We start from the raw sequence: 20,355 nt of genomic DNA, 5'->3' as shown, positions 1-20,355 counted from the left end.
CTTGAGGAGCTGATGGTGGTGAGCCATCTTCTTGAACTGCTGCAGTCTGTGCTGTAGGCATACCCACAGTGCTGTTAGGAAGAGATTTTTGACTCAGTGACAGTGAAGGAACAGCAATACATTTCCAAGTCAGGATGGTGTGTGGCTTGGAGGGGAACTTGCAGGTGGTGGCATTTGCACAATATGGGGCATACGATTTGGGACCAAGAGTAGGCCATTTAACCCCTCAAGCGTGCTCTGCTATTCAATAAGATCATAACTAATCTGACTGTGGCCTCAAGGTCAAATTCCTAGAACTCCCTCCCTAACAGCACTACACAGGGTGTACTAACACCACATGGCCAGCTGCGGTTCAAGAAGGCAGCTCACCACCACCTTCATGGCAATTAGTGATGGGCAATAAATGCTGGCCTAACCAATGATACCCACATCCCATGAATGAATTTTTAAAAATTCCACATTCAGCCTAACCCTGATAACCTCTGACTGACTTGATAGTCAAGAATCTATCTACCTTTGCCTTAATGTTCATTGACCCTGGCCCCATCACCCTCTGGGGAAGAGAGTTCCAAAGATTCACAACCCTCTTGGGGTGGGGTGGGGTGGGTGGGTGCGGGGGAAAGAAATTCTTCTCAACTCTGTTTTAAATAGGAGATCCCTTAATTTTAAACTGTCCCCTGGTTCTAGTCTCTCACACAAGGAGAAATATCTTTTCAGCAACCACCCTGTCAAGCCCCCTCAGGATCTTATCTGTTTCAATAAGATCATCTCTCAATCTTCTAAACTCTAATGGATACAGGCCCAGCATGTCCAACCTTTCCTATTTAGATAACCCTACTACCAGATCCCCCATCCCAGGTATCGCAGGACCGAGATTGGAGGATAGGAGGCTGGCAAAGGAATAGGAATAATCAGGATAGAACAAGGAAGGAACTGATGCAATAAAATTGATCAAAAGTATGGAGAAAGATTTCAGCGGTGGATGTAAGGACTGATGTTCCAGTAGTGAAAATATTGTAAGACTGTGCTGTTATTTCTTGTGTATGTAAATGATTAAACCAATTACAATACTAAAGTAAGAGTCTCATTCTCAAAATATCAGCATCATAGGCATGGCCACATTTATTATCCTTGGCTACCTGAACTTGCTATCAGGCCTTCTCAAGGGCTTTAAGAATTAACCACAATGAGATTGGAATCACCTGTAAGGCAGGTCTCCTCTGAAGGACATTAGTGAACTAGTTGAGGAGGGAGAAATTCAACCTGCAGCCATCCATTTTGTGTCTGAAAAGGTGGGCTGCCAGCAGTTGAAATGTGAGTTGAGAGGGAGGATCGTAGCGACCCCTTTTGATATCTAACACCCACCTGATATAATAAAATGACTGATAAATGGAAGACATAAAACTAGCATAAATATGCAATTGGCAGTCCTACAGCAGTTGAGCTAGAATGGAAGAGCAGGAATTAATCATGAACAACAACACAAACCAATAATGTTGGCTTTCCATTTTATTGCTCTGCTCAATATCTTTGGAACCAAATATTAGGCAGGCATATCTCAGGCTGCCCAAGATTAATCTATATTTTGAGATATCCAGATAGCTGGTCAGATCAGTGCAGTGCAAGCATTCAGAGTTGGTGCTGAGGCTTCATAATATATTAATATAAAAACAAAAAAACTGCGGATGCTGAAAATCCAAAACAAAAACAGAATTACCTGGAAAAACTCAGCAGGTCTGGCAGCATCGGCGGAGAAGAAAAGAGTTGACATTTCGAGTCCTCATGACCCTTCGACAGAACAGTTCTGTCGAAGGGTCATGAGGACTCGAAACGTCAACTCTTTTCTTCTCCTTCATAATATATTGGTTGCTGTGGAGTTCTCAATATGGAACGTCAGAGCGTATACTGAACTACCAGATTTAATGGATAGCATAGCCTTCAGGTTAGTCACTACTTAGTCCAATTTCCAGCAAGGCAATTACACTCTGTATTTGATAATCCAATATGTAAGGCCATTTTACAATTTTCAGAGCTGGGAGCACAAGACATAAAATAATCTCCACCATTGAAGATGGTGCAGAGAAATGCAACTGGAATGATTCCTAGGATATGAATGGCCTATATGAGCCTGTGAGGAAGGCATAAGGCCTAATCTGTAAAGATAAAAATGTTAACAGTGACTTCACTGAGGTTTATAAGTATTAATGCTCTTTGCCTGATTTATTTTAACATAAACTGAGTTCAAGGTGAACACAAAATATATAAAAACTAAATCGGGCAAGTGAGGGGAGTGTTCATGGACATCAGTTTAAATGAAAAGAACATAAAGTTAAAGTAGATTTTTGAAAGATGCTCTTTACTCAAAGGGCTTTAAATGTATAGAAACGCCCTGTAAATCAGGGTACTAGAGTTCAATATATTTGGGCTGTTTAAGTGTAAGGCTGGGTATGATTTGATATCAGAAATGACTGCAACTGGGTTTGAAAGACCTTTCGTTCACCTTGCCTGATCTTATGTTCTTTCATGAAGGTAATTATAATGTTTGTGCGGAAGGTATTCTGGGGGGAAAATACCTCCAGTTTGAAAATGTTATCCAGTAAAATCTGATCTTCAAGTGACCTGTGATAAAACAGACAAACAGATCTGATGTAAAGCAAAGCACAAAAAATAAACCCTTTTGAGGTGTTTGATTTAAATTAAGTATTTCTCCACAAATAGAAATAGGACAGCATCCATTGAAGATTAGAATCATCAACTAGGGACAAGTCACCAAATTCATGCAGATGTTCTAATGAAAGGTCATGAACCTGAAACAGCCGATCTTCTGTTGCCAACAGCTGCAAATTTTAAGATGTTCACCACTGTTGCGCTTTGTGCCCTTTGGAAGTCTTGACCCGACACATGCGTGGTAATTGCATGGGAAGTTTAAACTGCCAATTGGCCAATTTCTATTGCCCAGGCCATCAGGCTCCAGCATCTTCTGCTACTCGGATGTCCATGATGTGAGCAAGACCCTGGCGGTAAGTCCTGACTTCTGCATGTCACACCTGTCAAGATGTGTTCTCCACCAGCATGCAATCATGCTGACATGGACAGACGATCCAGCAGCAGTGGGGGTGATTCTGGCAGGCTGGTCTTATAATAATATGCTGATGTATTACAATCTAGATCCCACATCCGATGATGAGAAACAGCCAACAACTGGCTGAGTGCACTATTGCAAACTGGTGTTATGACATTGTGAAACTGATTTCTAGCCTTCTCATCATATTTTTCACTCACGTTGCTGAACACATCCAATGCCAGCGAGCACAGAAAATTCTGCTCATGGTGTGGCTGGGTTACCCATTTGAAAGGCAAGGTGAAACCGTCTCACCTACCTCCCCCAAGCTGCCTCCATGCCAACTCATGTCCCTCTACTCACCACCAATGGCCCCACATACCCTCCATGCTGAAGGTCCACTAGGCTGATTCCTGGGATCAGGGGTTTGTCCTAAAAGGAGAGCTGAGTAAACTGGACCTAATATTCCCTAGAATTTCGAAGAATGAAGGTGATCTCATTGAAACATGTAAATTCTTAAAGGGCTGAATGGGGTAGATCCTAAATGGTTTCTCCTGAGTGGAAGCCTAAAGCTAGGGATTACAGTCTCAGAATAAGGGATTGGCCATCTGAGTGAAGTGAGGAGAAATTCCTTCACAAAGGGTTATATATCTCTACCCTGAGAACTATGGATGCATAGCCATTGAATACATTCAAGTCAGAGATGGATAGACTTTGGATACTAAGAAATTGTGTGGTATGATGATTGTGCTGGAAAGTGGAATTGAGTTAGAAGATCAACCTTGTTTGTATTGAATGGTGGAGCTGGGCCTCTGTTTGCAATAGATACAGTCCCATCACTAAAACACTAATGAAATGGTAGGGAGTGTTTTCCCACCTCTATTTTGCCAGACATTAAGGCATATGTTGGAGCCACTCACATTCTCATAAGGCCAAATGGTATAAGGCAGGACTGCTTGAGAAAGCTTGAGGATTACAGAAATGACAATACTTGCAACAGCTTGCATTTATTTAACCAGGGGCCCTTTTAATTAAGCCAAAATTTTTCAAAAAGGATATAGAGCTAGAGGAGAGATTCATTAAGTAGAATTATTAATGCTCTCTCAAATAGTTCCTTATGCAGTGGATTCTTCTGCTCTCCAGCAATCCCTAGAGGGATGTGAGGCAGGCAGCCAAGTGTGTGCTGCCTGGCCTGTGCTGTGGACAAACCTTGGGCTATGAGAATGGGCTGAGCTATCAAAAACTATCCACAGCTTAACCTGACAGGTGCATTTCAGATGCACTGGTCCTGTTCAGTACGTGGCAGTGTGATGAGGAGGGGTGGTATTCTTTAAAAAAAAAATTATGCTGACTTTGTGAAAGGATCTCTATTGCTCTCTTCCTTTCACACTTTCCCTGTCAAATTTAGTGGATAGTGGATAGTATCTTGCAATTCACTCAGCTCAGTGCCATGGGAGATTTGCAAGAATAAAGGAAGTTTTTGTTGTAAATCAATCAGATTTTTCAGCAGGTTTTAAATGGAGGTGATTCCCTTGTCCAGATGGCCTGAAAGTTGTTGAACCAGTAATATTTAACCAGTAATATTTAACCAGTAATATTTAACCAGTAATATTTAACCAGTAATATTTAACCAGTAATATTTAACCAGTAATATTGTAACAGTTATACAGCAACATCTATTAAATAGAAAAACTTTACAAACAAATCTAGGCTAGAATTCATTGATTAGACATTTTTTAATGTGGAATATTTATTATTTCTCAGAATCTGGGTCAGTGGGCAGGACTATGCTGGGACTGTGGTGACACAACGAAGGCTGCAATGAGAAAGGGAGTGTTTCAGTCACATGGGGAAACAGTTCTTGCAACAGCTGAGACTTCTGATTTTATGTTTTTCTGGTTACAAATGTTCTAGTAGATGAGGATAATTTTAATCTAACCTGTCCAACAGGAAGCTGACCATGTGTAGAATCTTATGTTGGTTTTCTTTATGGAAGTGGGAACATATCCAGGTTTCGACTGTGTACTAGTCTGCAGTGTACACTCCAGCACGATCTTCTGGGAAGTAGTCTCCTCATTGTCCACCTCCGCATCCACCATCCAGTTGCAGATAATGGATTGGTCCCTAAGGCTGCAGGCCAAAAGACTCCCAGCTTTGGAAGGCTGGCAGCCCCACTGAAAGAGGTGGGTGCTGCTCAGGCAGCAAGGAGAGTGCAGAACATTGAGATGTCCTGGGCTTAGGAGGAGGCATCAATTTGAAATATGAATAGGAATGAAGCCTCCATAGGATTTGTTTGGGCCACAGGTATGGCCTTTCATACCTGCAGCCCAGTTGTTGGGGCATGGAGGCCACTTCCATGGAGCTGCCTGGCTCAGCACTCAGTGGGAGTCCACTCTAATGGTGGGAAGATTCTGGTTGAGTCCTCCCCATTTCCCCCATTAGAATGTTAATGGCACATTATTGGCTCATGTCAATGTCTGGAGGGTATCAATGTCTGGAGGTAGCTGCTGCCAATGTTCAACTACCTTTGGCAAGATGACCCATAGATGAGAATGCACGGACTGCTGACCCAACACCCTAAACTCCAAGTTATTTCTCGGTCCCCCCTCAAGCATGCCCCTGCAGGACTGGGAAGATTCATTTGCTTTAAACCTCCTCAATTTTACTGACTTCAAGTGAAAGTTAAATTGGAATGGAGAGTAATGCAGGTAACAAATTTGACCAATTTGTTTTCTACTGGTTAGGTAAGATTAAATTGACCCTGATGTAGTGGAATGCAAATATAGTGAAGTTTTCTGTAAAAGTACAAATCAAAAGAGATTAATTTAAATTATCCAAAAAAAATCTGACCATGAGAGTTTAGGACATATATTCTACAATACTCTGACACCTTTCAATCACATCTTCCATCAGATACGTATACAACTATCTCTTCACCTTGCTGATATGGTCAGCCCAATGCCTCGCTTGGCAGTCCATCCTATGATTTCAATATCCTTTGATATAGTTTATAATCTGTCTTTTTAACCTCTCCTCAGTTTAATTTTATGCCAGCTTGTTCCAGAATCTGTGACTATATTTCTCATGTTTATCTTTCCATTCTCTTTAGGTCTTGAATATTTCAGCGTGATCACCTTGCAGCTTTCAAGCATGAATTTCTTCATTTTTTAAGAAGAGGAGCAGCTCTCCCTTGGCATTGCTGGAAGCATTGTTTGCTACAAACCAACTTATTTACTTTTATTTCATTTTTAATGGGAGTTTTTCTCATCAAAACACTTACCACTGACACCTACTTTTGTACTTTCAGCTTAGTGAATTTCCAGAACCAGGAAAGATGAACAAAATGACACTGCATTCACCGAGAAACAAGAGTCAATACTTATCATTCAATGCAGTGATGGGATTCAATTGGAATCTAAGGATCACTGGCTGATCACCAAGTAGAAACTTCACAAGTTCAACAGCAGAGTATAGACAATCTATTACATATGGCCTTTATTCTATTTAAGAATAGAGAAAGTCATATCCTATTTCTTTTCACCAAGTGAATGTGCTGATTACCAGGGTTGTCTTCCCATTGTCATCTGATCTGCCCCTGACTGGTCTTCAATTTTACAGGTGGTGAGTGAGGCTGAGGACAGCCTGCCCACCTTGTTGCAGTTGAAACCCTTAAGTGACTGATTAACAACCACTTAAGTGCCACTTCCCACTGGCCTAAATTTTTAGGGACACTGGGGAAGTCCAACAGGTTAGCCTACTGGGGCCTCAGGCAAGAAGGTGAGGGAGATGCCTCCATCATGGACCCCCTTTCCTGACCTGGAGGGCCATTCCTATGGTCTGTCTTCTGCCCCCAGCATTTCCATCAAGACCCCATCCCCCTTTAACCCCATCTCTCTCCCAGACCATCCTGTCCACACCACAGCACCACTGCCAATGCCCAGCACTTACCTCTATCCTGGCTCAGGGTCTGATTCGTGGGATTGCTTGCAGTTCCAGCAGTGGCCAGCATTTGTTGACTCTGGCTGGCAGCTCTGTAGTCCCAGCAATCAGATTGGCTGGCAATTCTGAGGTGTGCCTTTCTCCTGAGTGAGGGGGTGGAAATTTCACCTCCAGCCAATTAATGCTCCTCTGAATTAAATGGCTGACATCAGTGGGGATGAGTTTCCTGCCAAATCCTTGGTGGTGGGCCACTGTTAAATTGTGCCCTATATGTTTCATAATATGAGCAATGCAAATAAATAAAGTTTTGGGAGTCACTACAAGTCTTTGGATAAAATTCCTTCAGGGAAAATTATGGGCAGAATCTTCCATTCCCAACAGCAGGAATTGTGGTGGGCGGGGCATTTAATTTGGCATAAATGAAAAAAATAATTTTCAACAGCAGGAAATTAATTTGGAATTTTGTTCTCCCAACTTTTGAGGTGGGTTAATGGTAGGTCATGTTTCCTGCTGAGCAATGTTGGGACTCCATTTGCATTCATTTTCAGTCTGATGAAAGCTCATCAAAAGGCCAACTCACTGGAATCATGTTCCTCTTTAAATTAAGTTCCCCGTCAGTGGCTAATTAGAAGGGTGATAGACTTTCCAGGGGACAAATTTAACAGACTGTCCTGGGCATGAGGCCACACCTGGCACATATAAGTGGCACATACCTGACAAGTTGCATTTGGCTTCCTTTTACACCATTACTGATACATAACAGGTGCCTGTAGCAAGAACTGAGCCAAGACTGGGCTGGGAGGCACAACCAGCAGGGAGGGGTGAGACTGAGGCAGGACTACAGGTGGCAGGGGGAGAATGGACCAGAGGGGGAAATGTGTAATGGAGGATGGACAATGGTGGGCAGGGTTGGGGGGGATGGGGTGGTGGTTATCATGGACTGTCCGGGAAGGGGTGATACACTTTCCGGGGGCAAGTTTAACAGACTGTCCTGGGAATGAGGCCACGCTGTTGGGGGATGTTTAAGAGATTGTCTGATGAATGAAGCCACACTGGCCACTGTTAGAAGGCTTGGCATATCATGCATATCTTGGTTCCAGTCTTGGGTAGTGGAAGGACCCTTTCTCAGGGCAGTGACAGTCGTGCACAGAATGATGTGTTGGGCGCAGTCAGTCAACAAAGGCATTTGGTCCTGGGGATTCAAGACCTGGTACTGGGACGCTGAGGGCACAGTAACATTTCAAGGGAGGTGTTTGTACCCAGTAAGTTGGTAATTCTAAAGCCACAGGGAGATATGTGATGGCATCATGGCGGAGGGTCCATGAAAATAAAGGTGCAGGTGGCCTCAAGAAAAGGAGGGGTCAGATAAACAAAGGGAATGGGGACATCAACTTCGAAGGAAATAGAGTGAGAACCAGAATAATGGGGCCTGGGGTAATGGAGAGAGGCTAGATGGTCACAAGAAGAAGTGGAATTAGGAGGCAGTGACTGTGGAGGAAATTGGTGGGTGATGGGGAGGTTGGAAGGTGTTAATCACACTCTCAAATGTTAGCAGCACAACCTTCACCTTTACTGAGTAGTGATACCTTTGGATAAACAAGCTTGAAAGTAATGATATGGGAGGGGTCTCATGGCATGTGGGAGGAGTTCAGGACTACTGGGCCAATTGAAGGGGCATCCTATTAACTATTTTCTCATGCAATGGAGAACAAGGCTCAGCTGAGTATTGGTTTTAAGGTCAAATGCCCATTAAAGGTATCTCTTTTATGGACTCCTGGTTAGGTTGATCTGCTTCAATAGCAATGGATAGAGTATGCATGGAGCACATCCTGCCAATTGGTACCTTAAAATTGTGTTAAGATCCTATATACATCATAGAACCCCAAGCTGAATATTGTAATAAGTCCCCATTAAACGTCTGCATAAGAAATGTCCGTATTTGGTTCTCCTGTCTTGTACTTCAGTTTTTTGTATTTTTCCATCAATATCATCCTAGTAATATTAAGGAATGAACTGTAATGTTGCCTCCTTAAACATAACAATCATGTGTGATTTTTCTCCAAATGCTTCTTTGTCCTAACTGACACTAACACCTCAGATCTTACCTTTAATGGTGACATTAATGTAAGAACTGTGATGTAGATTCGTCCCTGGAATATTAGCATCACAGATATACATTCCAGCAGTCTCTTCAGTTATATTTTTCAAGATCAACAGATTGGAATTTGATACTGTCCCATTAACCTTCAAAAAAATTAAGAATTTATATGTAAGTGCTAAAAAGGAACTAAAATGGAGTCTTATATTTCAACAATCGAATCAGGTGTAAGAGTTGAGAAGTTTGAATTTGTTTCAGCCTGTCACTATCATCAGTCCCCAGCAGGGAGGGCACAATGTCGAGCCAAAACACTGAATTTTCCCAACCTTGGCTGCCTTAGCTCATTTTGTAATTCATCCCACAGAAGAGCTTGGTATGTCACAAGGATTGCAAATCAAATCTAAATTAATAAAAAAAAACTCAGACTACAAATTTAGTTTTTTTGGTCTGTGTCAAAGCTCAATGAAGGCAGATTAGGGTGAGAAGCACTATTGTCCTGATGCTGGAAATCTGAAATGGAAAAAGAATATGCTGGAAATATTCAGTAGGCCTGGCAGCACATGTAGATTGAAAATAATTGTTAATATTTCAGGTCAAGCCAACCAAAACATCCATCCTATCTCTAAATGATTCTTCCCCAACTCCTCACTTGGTTGTCACTTCCTGTCTTACACTTCATTTGAATTTTGTAACTTTTCCACCAATATCACCTCAGGTAATATTAAGGAATGAACTATAATGTTGCCTTTTTAAACATAACAATCTTGTGTGATTTTTCTCCCAACTTTCTCAAGTGAAATATCTGGATTGTCAAATTTGAAATCCCAGTGGGTGGCACTCCATACCTGGAGAGCAAAAGATAAAATTACTTCGTAATTTTTTTTAAAAGGTACAATTTTATGATACTAATCTACCCTAAGCTTTCATAAGTCCCAACAATCTGTCATAGTTTTAGTTAGTGATATTACTTTAGGCTTCCTGCTGATCTTCTGAAGTGCCCTCTAGCAATGACAAAACCACTCTAGCCATCCATACAAACTGCAAAGGCCATTTGTTTCCAAGATGGTGACTCAATAATCCTTTTTCCTGTGGAACAAGCTGCCAAAGGAAATAACCATAACTCCATTACTTAAACTTCAAGACAAATCTCTAGATCAGATAGTTTATTCTAGATACAAAATATAGACTGCAAAAAAACTTTTTTTCTCATGTCACCATTAGTTCTTTTATCATTCACCTTAAATTGGTGTCCTCTGGTTCACAACTCTTCCACAATCTTGTCCTATCTGCTCTTCAGAGCCCAGGAAGGCATATGACATGCTTGTCTTCATCAGCAGGGGTATTGAGTATAAAAGCTGGGAAGTCATGCTGCAGCTGTATAGAACCTTGGTTAGGCCACAGTTGGAATATTGCGTGCAATTCTGGTACCAGAAGGATATGGAGGCATTGGAGAGGGTTCAGAGGAGGTTTACCAGGATGCTGCCTGGTCTGGAGGTTTTTAGCTATGAGGAGAGGTTGGAGAAACTCGGATTGGTCTCACTAGAGCGATGGAGATTGAGGGGCGACTTGATAGAAGTTTACAAAATTATGAGTGGCATGGACAGAGTAGATAGTCAGAAGCTTTTTTCCCAGGGTGGAAGAGTCAAATACTCAGGGACATAGATTTAAGGTGAGAGGAGAAAACTTTAGAGAAGATGTGCGGGGCAAGTTTTTTACGCAGGGGGTAGTGAGTATCTGGAATTTGCTGCCAGAGGAGGTGGTGGAAGCAGGTACGATAGTGGTGTTTAAGAGGCAGCTTGACAAATACATGAATAGGATGGGAATAGAGGGATACGGACCCCGGAAGTGCAACATGTTTTAGCTTGACAGGCAACATGATCTGTGCAGGCTTGGAGGGCCGAAGGGCCTGTTCCTGTGCTGTACTTTTCTTTGTTCTTTGTTAAACCGTCAGGATTTTGAACACCCCTATCAAATATTCTCACAAATTTCTCTACAGAGAAGAGCCCCAGATTGTCTAATCTATCCACATAACTGAAGTGTCTCATCGCTGGAACCATTTTTGTAAATCTTTACTGCACCACCTCTAAGCCCTTCATAGCCTTCCCAAAAATCATGGCACCTGATTCTAGAGAATTGCTGACATTATGCCATTGTTCAAAAAAGGTTGTAAGGATAATCCCAGCAATTACAGACCAGTCAGTTTAACTTCAGTGGAGGGCAAGATTCTAGGAACAATTATTTGGAATAGAAGTAATAGTCACATGGAAAAATATGGGTTGATAAGGAAGAGCCAGCATGGGTTCCTAAAGGAGAAATCATGTTTATCTAACTTGCTGGGTTTTTTGAAGAGCTAACAGAAAAAGTCGATGAGGGTAATGCTGTTAATGTGGTGTACATAGACTTTCAAATGGCATTTGACACAATGCCACACAACAGACTTGTGAGAAACATTATTGCTCACGGACTAAAAGAGACAGCAGCAACGTGGATACAAAATTGGCTGAAAAATAAGAAGCAGAGACTAATGGTCAATGATTTTTTTTTGTACTGGGGGAAGGTTTGTAGTGGAGTTTTCCAGGGACTGGTATTGGGACCTTGCTTTTCCTGATGATCTAGATCTTGTGCAAGGGACAATTTCAAAGTTTGCGGATGATACGAAGCTTGGGAGTGCATTGTGAACTGCGAGAAGGACAGTATAGAACTTCAAAAGGACATAGACAAATTGGTGGAGTAGACAGATGGTTGGCAGATGAAGTAAAATGTTGAGAAGTGTGAGGTGATGCATTTTGGTAGGAAGAACATGGACAGACAATATACAATAAGGGGTGAAATTTTGAAGGGGGTGCAGGAGCAGAAGGACCTGGGTGTATATGTGCATAGATCATTGAAGGTAGCAAGACAGGTGGCGAGAGCAGTTAATAAAGCATATAATATCCTGGGTTTTTTTAATAGGGGCATAGAGTACAAGAGCAAGAAGGTTATGCTGAATTTATATAAGACACTGTTAGACCTCAGCTGGAGTATTGTGTACAGTTCTGGCTGCCACATTATAGGAAGGACATGAACACAGTGGAGAGATTGCAGAAGAGGTTTACAAGAATGGTTCCAGGGATGAGAAACTTCATTGGAGAAGTTGGGACTGTTCTCCTTGGAGAGAAGAAGGTTAAAAGGAGATTTGATAGTGATGCTCAGAATCATGAGGGGTCTGGATAGAATAGATAGGGAGAAGCTGTTCCTGCTTGTAAAGGGATCAAGAACAAGAAGGCACAGATGTAAAGTGATTTGCAAAAAAAGCAAATGTGACGTGATTAAAAAACTCTTTCACACAAGTGGTTCGGCATTGCCTGGAAGTGTGGTGGAAGCAGGTTCAATTGAGGCAATCAAAAGAGCATTAGATGATTATTTGAACAGAAACAATGTGCAGGGGTATGGGGAAAAGGCAGGGCAATGGCATTAGGTCATAATGCTCATTTGGAGAGCCGGTGCAGACACAATGTGCCAAATGGCCTCCTTCTGTGCTGTTAAAATTCTGAGATTCGTGCCCCACAGCTTTAGTATTAATGTGAAATACAAATAGTCATTTGGTAGTAGAGAACTTGAGTATTGCTGTAAAAGGACTTTTTTTGGTTTAGAGTTTTCATCTTGCAGTCAAAGCAATTTGCCAAAATACCAAATATAATAGGGACAACAATTTATACTGTATGAGAAGAGAGTGCTGATTGGTTGGCTAGTGGACTCTGGTAGAGGTGTTGCCATGGAGAATGTACCAGTTCATGGTGACTGACAGTGAACTGCCAAACATTGTTTGAAATTTAAACCAGACAGCTTGACTCTGGTCAAGGCATTGCCCTGAGGAATGATCCAGCAAATAGCTGTCACTGATTTTGTTTCGCTGAAACATGTGCAATATGTGTACATGTTCTTTCTTTCTGTCTGCAAAGAACATGGCCCTGTGTATTAATATATGGTAATATCAACTAATAAATTGTTTTTCCCTGTACATTTTGTATTCTTGTGAATTGTCCTGATGATTGCAAGGCAAAAAGCTTAGACAAAAAATTCTATTTTTTTCAGCAATACTAATATAAAATCATTTCCGCATCATACCAGCACTAAATGTGTGCTGTGAATAAACCATTAATTTAAAATGTTAATAGAAAGGAAATAATGCAATAAATCTCTCATTAGTCCAGGGGATAGGTTAAGTTATATTGAAAACTACTATTCCAGTGTTTTGTAATCTCCTGTAAATAACAAAAGTTTGAGTGCTGAAGTAACAGTTCTGGAGATCCTGTATTTGCTCCATATTAATCCACATCTGCTTAGACCAACAAAAAAGCAACAATAGTGAATGATTTCTCCAGAATGTAAAACTACATCATTCATGTTTTAATGGTTTTAAAGTATTCTCCTTTTTGACACTGATGAGACCACTACCTTTGTCCATCTGTAACGTGGAATCACTGAACAGTTGACATGGCATGAAATGTTCAGAGCATCTTCAAGAAACACCTCATAGGGACCCTCAGGAGTAAACTCAATGTTACTCAGATCTGAAAACAATGGTCAAGACCATATATTAAAGAAATGCAGCTGATAGGTACAGGGGACACAGCAAAGAGTGTAAAACACAAGGTGCGATAACTTCAGAAACGTAGAAATAAGTTCAGAAAATTTGGTGGGAGAATTACACCCCCAAAATCTGATTTCCTCCATTAACTTAATTCCATTACTAGTGTGTAGTGCTCACTGCATGATTCTTCTTTGCATCCCTTACTAAAATCCACCTCAGTGAGTTATAAGACTTTCCCATAATTTATGTACTATGCAAGTTGCGTGCTATCCTAGAACCAATACATTTTAATAAGCGGTCTATGTAACCAGATTTTCTGCAGCACATTCCTGTATGGCCACAATATAGAGATATTGCTTTAGTGAAAAGCAGTGAAGCTGCTTTGTAATTTGTGGCTGTGAGCATGCTATTTTGATGGTGAATAAAAAACACAAGTGAAAACTGTCATTTTATTGATATGGCAGGCTGAACTTTGTTTAATACAGGGGCAAAGTGGCAGGGCAACAGGCTAAAAGCAGCATAATGCATTGGTGCATATGATTGTCAATAGATCTGTTCATCCTACAAGGGGGTTGCTGCTGATTTTAGACAACAGCCCAATGGGGGGAATAATCTACAACAACAATGTAAACATGTTTTGTACAATGTTTTGTAAATCATTACGATATCTTCATGTCTCTTTTTAAGCAGCAGAGTGAATACCATGGATTTCTCCATAGGTTCAATGCCATCTTTGCTCCAGATGCACACACAAAGTCCCACAACAATGAAATAATGACCATATAATCTGATCGAGTGATGCTGTCAAGTGATGAATATTGGCTAGGATATCATAAGAACTGTCTTGTTCTTCCACAAATAGTGCCATGGATCTTTTACATCCACCTGAAAGAGCAGACTATGTTTAACATACCACCTATAAGACTCCCTTAAAAATCCCAGAAGTGTCACCCTGGATAATGTGCTCAAGCCTCTGAAATGATACTTTAACTGGTTGGTTTCTGTAACTTAGAGGTAATTCACTTACAGTAGGGTACTTTAGGATTTTCTGAGATCATGAAAGGCACCATATAAATGCAATTCCTTTTTTTATCAGATTGTTTAATAGAGGGAAACTAGCTGATTGGCACTTCACTAAACTTGACTTTAACTGATGCTTAAAGACAAATTGTATAAACAACACTTCTGAAACCCAAGGAGTTATTTAACTGAAGAACATTTGCAGGTACAGCACTGACTGGTACAAAGCTCCCAGCAGCTTAAACTACATCCATCATTTTATTATCAAAGCAAAAGCTCCGAAGAAGACTCGTGCAGACTCAAAACGTTAACTCTGTTTCCCTGTCCACAGATGCTGCCAGACCTGCTGAGCTTTTTTATCATTTTCTGTTTTTATTTCATCACTTTATTGTTAGTGGATGGTGTTAAAGGGCTTCTTTGTAAATCCCTGAAGTTGTTCAGCAGCAGCTTGCATTTTAAACCAACTCTATTAACATGAATGCATCATAATGATAAAGGCCAGGAGGGCCTCATGAACATGTCCATTAACAAGATTAGATATAGATTGTAATTTGAATTTTTTCCACATCTCCCTACGGGGTTTTTCTGTAACATGCATGAGGATTATATTCAAAGGTACAATAATTAAGTTGAAAGTGGTGCTGATGAAGATTCTCACTGTACTGCTCCACGTTAACCCTTGTTATCCTCGTACAGCCAAATTAATATTGACTAACACCACCATAAATCAAAGAGACAATTGTTTTAATACAGTGTATCTGTCAGAGCGGTTTGCTGTTAAATCGGCAAAATAATGTGGTGAAACATAACAGAAGCAATGGGCATTATACAATGTATAGCCTTTAATGTAGAAAAACGCTCTAAAGCACTTCTCAAAGGCGAATGGGAAAAATGGATGCTGACACAGAATATGGGTGATTAAAAAATTGGTTAAGAAACTGAGTTTTAAGGATGGTCTTAAAGGTGGACAGAGACATGGAGAGAGGCAGAAAGATTTAGGAGTGAAATTTGACTTACCTGACCAACTGGTTGGTCAGAAAATCATGGGGAACTTGCAATTTCCTGATGCTTGGGAAACCTGGCTGATGGAAGTTATATTCCAAAAGTGGAATTAAAATGAGACTTCTCATCCATCCTATCGGTTCTGAGGCCAATGACAATATTCCCCGTTGTTCCTAGTCTCCAAGCGATTTTATGTAATCTGCTTATACCTGAAGGCAGTTATGATATTTGAATCTCAGATCTGAAAATATTCTCTTCATTGTCTACGTGGACTGACAACAATTATATCAATTGTGTTATAAACAATATTTATTTGGTCAAAGTAGATTATATTATGAGGTCTAGTTTTGGGTGGCAGTTTAAGTAACTTCCTCTGTTTCATCTGCTTTCTTGACTACGAACTGGAAAGATAAGACACCCATTTAAATATTTTAATTTCATCAAAAGGTATTTGGTAATTTAACACTGTAACATACTACCATTGGCACAACACGCACAAATCAAGTTGGAAAGCATCTATCCATTTATTGTTTTCTCAGATGGGTGCAGTGATGTCTCACTTTGAAGTTTCCAGAGCCAGTTTAGGAGGGATTTTTAGTTGCCTTTGTCATCAGTTAAAGGTGAAAACAGCAGCAAGTTATTTCTAAACCATCTCTGACACAAAACCCTGTAAATCACTTATGTCCAGTGAAATCAGGAGAGGATGGTAATCAATCTTCTAACATAAATACTATTGTAAATACTCAAATGTCAGGAGACAAACCCACATTCCCATGATCTAACGTTAATCCTCTTAAACCGAAGTTATGATATAGCTGCAGACATTAAATAGTTATGTGCAGAATGCAATATGCTTGTTTGTTGCAGTGACAAAAGAACTTTTCTGACAAAGCTTAAATCCAAGTCTGTCCTTTCAGGTAGATATAAATGACCCCAAGGTACTATTTCCAGAAAGTCAGATTTTGACTGGTAAGTAGGTTTCTCAGGCATTTCATATGCCTTAATGACACAAGGCTTAGGTGGGTTGTAGATTACCTCAACTACGTTATTAACTTAATATAACTATGATGCAAAAATGACACTGCTTCTCAATTGCACAATGTAAATAAACATAGTGCCCTGGATTGTTCCTTCCTGATGCACTGCTGAATCTTGTCAGTTGGATTTGAAAAATGATAGGCAGGACTTCATTACAGAATTTCTCCATTCTGGTGCTGGCAATTTTCATCAGCATGGGAAAGGGGGCTGGTCATTAGCCCACACCCAGCTGTCCCTACTTTGCCAGCTCCAGTGCAAGAGTGGGTGTTTCAGATCCTTCATAATTTTCAAGTAGCCTCAGAAGGCAACATATTTCACATCAGTTCAGAGGTGTTGCAAAACAAGGGTTTATAGTTGGGAACCATATGAAAGTTAAGTTCTAAAGGTGTTGACAACTTTACTTGTCAAAGTTAATTGCTGTACCTTAAGATATATATGTTTTTAACATAATGATTATAGGGTTTTGTTTTGAACAGCATTGTGGAAGTGGATAAATCTTCAGCTGCAATATCCACTTGATAGAGTGCTATTCTGCATTGCACAACAGTGAAATTTGGATTTTATTGTGTGAAGCATCCCCTCTGCTTTCATGTTTTCCTTGAAATTCAGCTGAGCCATTTGATTGGCTATTCCAAAACTGTGATAAATGGCTGAGCTTCTGATTGGCTTTAAAGGCTTCAATATAGTCAGCTTAAGATGTTTTGTTGCTACAATTGTTCCATGGAATCTCATTATGAATGTTTGGTTGAGTTCCAAACCCACAAATGGATTAATCACATTAGGAGTTGTTAATAATGTCATGTCATTCAGTGAACTCATTATTAATGCTTGTCTGAGTTCCAAAGTCACAAATGGGTACTGCTCAGTAGGAGTTGTTGGCACAACTGTCAAGGGGAATGTGAGCCTGGTCATTTTGACAGATATATGAACTATTAAGAGGATTATGGTTTTCAGCATTTTTTTTTCAAGTACAGTTTGTTTTAACAGAGTTAGGACCCTGTTAATAACATCCCAGTGTTATTATAAGGCTTGTAAGTTCTGCTTATACTGAATACTAGATTGAGTGGGTTGAGAAGTGTGTCAAGGGTAAGGGAGTGAGTGGGTAAGGAGGTGATGGAGTAAGGGAATATGGGGTAAGAGTGGTTATTAGGCAAGGGGCTGAGGGGGTGAAGGGATAAGGGAAGCACCAAGGAGTGAGAGGGGTAGGGGGTAAGGGTCAGGAGGCCTCACACTAATCTCCAGAGCTGAGCCAATGTCTCAGCGAATGGAATTGGGCCTTATAACCTGATCACCTTGGCACAGGTCTGCATCATTTCCTCTTTGGGCCTTCCATGGGAGACAGCAGGCTCAACTCCAGCTCGCCCCTGACTGTCCACCATGAAATAGTGTGAGTGGCACTGCCAGTCAGGAAGCAGGATTGCGATGTTGGGAATCCTACACTTCCTGTTCCCACCTCCAAGATGAAAATCAGGCCCAAAGTTTTCAAACATCAATGGTGTATAGAAATAACAAGGAATGCAGGAATCAAGGACCTTGAGAAAGCCTTTTGCTATATTATATTGAAACTACAAGGTTTGACAATAAGCGAATCTTTCAATGTTCCATTACTAACTGAACAATTGTAGCTATTTCATAGTAATCAATACTCACAGTTATTGAGGGATATCTTTTTAGACTGTATAACTCTGCTCTTATTTCCCGGCAGTGAGAACACAGCATCACACCAAACAAACCTCCATTGGTCTGCTTTAAGCTCTATGGACAATCTTTTCTTCACATCATAAAAGCCGTTTGAGTCCTGGAAGACTTCTGATACTGTAACAGAATCTGAAAAACATTTGAGCCAAGGTTCAGTATTTTTTCAATGCTCCAACCAAACTAGATATAATGTGTAGGGTAAAGAAGAAGGAATGAATTTGCACTTATATAGCCTGTTATGAAATCCATTTTTGTCTGCCTAAGTTAGCAGTCTGTGGAGATTGTAATATTTAAGGTATAGGGTGTCCCAATGTTTGTTACATTTGTTCCTGCCTAGTAGGAAGGGCGGGACATTCTTGGGAGTGTTTGGATAGGTCACCAGATTAGTTAAAATGTCAGTGAACAGCAGGTCTGATGCAATCAGTTTTATAGTCAGTCAGCCAGCAAGTGTTCCAGGTGAGGGGCAAAGACGAGGAACAGCAGCAGGTCCCAGTTAAATTAATAAAAAGAGGAGCAGAGAAACGGACTCCAATTAGAAAAAGGGCTTTGGGGAGCAGACTTAAAGTGGGCTCAGGGAAGTCGTGAAGATACGAGAAGGCAGCCAAAGGTTGGTGACTCTATGATGCAGGCCATTGGGACGAGGGCACCCCTCTGGAGCAGTGGTGTTCTGAAATTGTGCTTGTAAATTGATGCTTGAGTGTACTCCAGAATACAGGGGAATAAAATCTCAGATGGCGAGCTTGAAAGCTTGTGAGGTAGGCTGTCATTGAAGCCATCAGAGTCGGAGGAACTTTTGGAGAGAATTCTAAGGTGAGATCTTCGAAGGTGAAGATTGGAAACTCTCAGAAGAGACACTAAGTTTCAGTGGGATTGGTTGACTCACAGTATTACAGGGGTCTGGGTTATTGCAAAATCCATGGAATCTGTTTTGGCTGCAATTGGCATTTACTGTGTCATGTGGTGTGTTTGACCACAGTGGGCTTGTTAATTCACACATAGCTCATACACCGAATGTTATATAGGATAGATATTGTTAATTGTTTTATCTTTCTAAGCTTGTACGGTAAAGTTTTATTTTTGTTTGTTCAAAACCCATGGAATCTTGTGGCTTTATTCACTTAATGTCTTGGATCTCAAACTTTCTTTAACTTAAATAAAGTGTTTTCACCAACAACTTGGGGTCTGGCCAAGGACGAATCCACAATTCATGACCTTAGGATCCCAAAGCACCTTACAACCAATGGCACTACTGTTTTGAAGTTCGAGCACTGCTGTAATGCAGGAACATTGGTAGCCAAATTGTCTACAACAAGATTCCACAAATAGCAATAAAATAGAAAAATAGAAGCAGAAGTAGGTCATTCAGCCCTTCGAGCGTGCTCCGCAATTCAATATGATCATGGCTGATACTCCTGCACTATCCCCATACCCCTTGATGCCTTTAGAGTCGTGAAATCTATTTCCTTCTTAAATATATTCAGTGACTTGGCCTCCACAGCCTCCTGTGTTAGAGAATTCCATAGGTTCACCACCGTCTGAGTGAGGAAGTTTCTCCTCATTTCAGTCCTAAATGGTCTACCCCGTATCCTGAGACTGTGACCCCTTGTTCTAGAGCCTCCAGCCAGAGGAAACATCATCCCTGCATCCAGTCTGTCCGAATTTTATATGTTTCAATGAGATCCCCTCTCATTTTCCTAAACTCCAGTGAATACAGGCCTAGGCAGCCCAATCTCTCCTCATATGACAATCCTTATCACTACTGTTTAGAGGCCCATAGACAGCTCCCACTAATGTTTTCCGCCCTTTGTTTCTTCTTATTTCCACCCAGGCTGATTCTACATCTAGATTTTCTGAGCCAATATCCTCTCTCACTATTGCACTGATTTCATCCTTAACAAACAATGCTATGCTACCTCCTTTTCCTTT

General features: G+C 40.8%; 1 protein-coding gene across 3 annotated transcripts in view; it reads right to left on the bottom strand.

Annotated features, from left to right (window-relative positions):
- The window catches only part of si:ch1073-15f19.2 (T-cell surface protein tactile), a 110,717-nt gene that overhangs the window by 16,401 nt on the left and 73,961 nt on the right, over positions 1-20,355 (bottom strand). For 2 of the 3 annotated variants that reach the window (XM_041198577.1, XM_041198578.1), the window contains exons 7-9: positions 18,382-18,558; positions 13,536-13,651; positions 9,106-9,244 (exon numbers count right to left, since the gene is read on the bottom strand). In XM_041198577.1, coding sequence (XP_041054511.1) covers positions 9,106-9,244; positions 13,536-13,651; positions 18,382-18,558 — 432 coding nt within the window. The remainder of the gene's footprint in view (positions 1-9,105; positions 9,245-13,535; positions 13,652-18,381; positions 18,559-20,355) is intronic. The other variant, XM_041198579.1, reaches the window with a different exon arrangement.

This window comes from Carcharodon carcharias, chromosome 11 (assembly GCF_017639515.1).
Source record: "Carcharodon carcharias isolate sCarCar2 chromosome 11, sCarCar2.pri, whole genome shotgun sequence".
NCBI classification, from domain to species: Eukaryota; Metazoa; Chordata; class Chondrichthyes; order Lamniformes; family Lamnidae; genus Carcharodon; species Carcharodon carcharias.
This window is presented reverse-complemented; position numbering and strand designations above follow the sequence as displayed.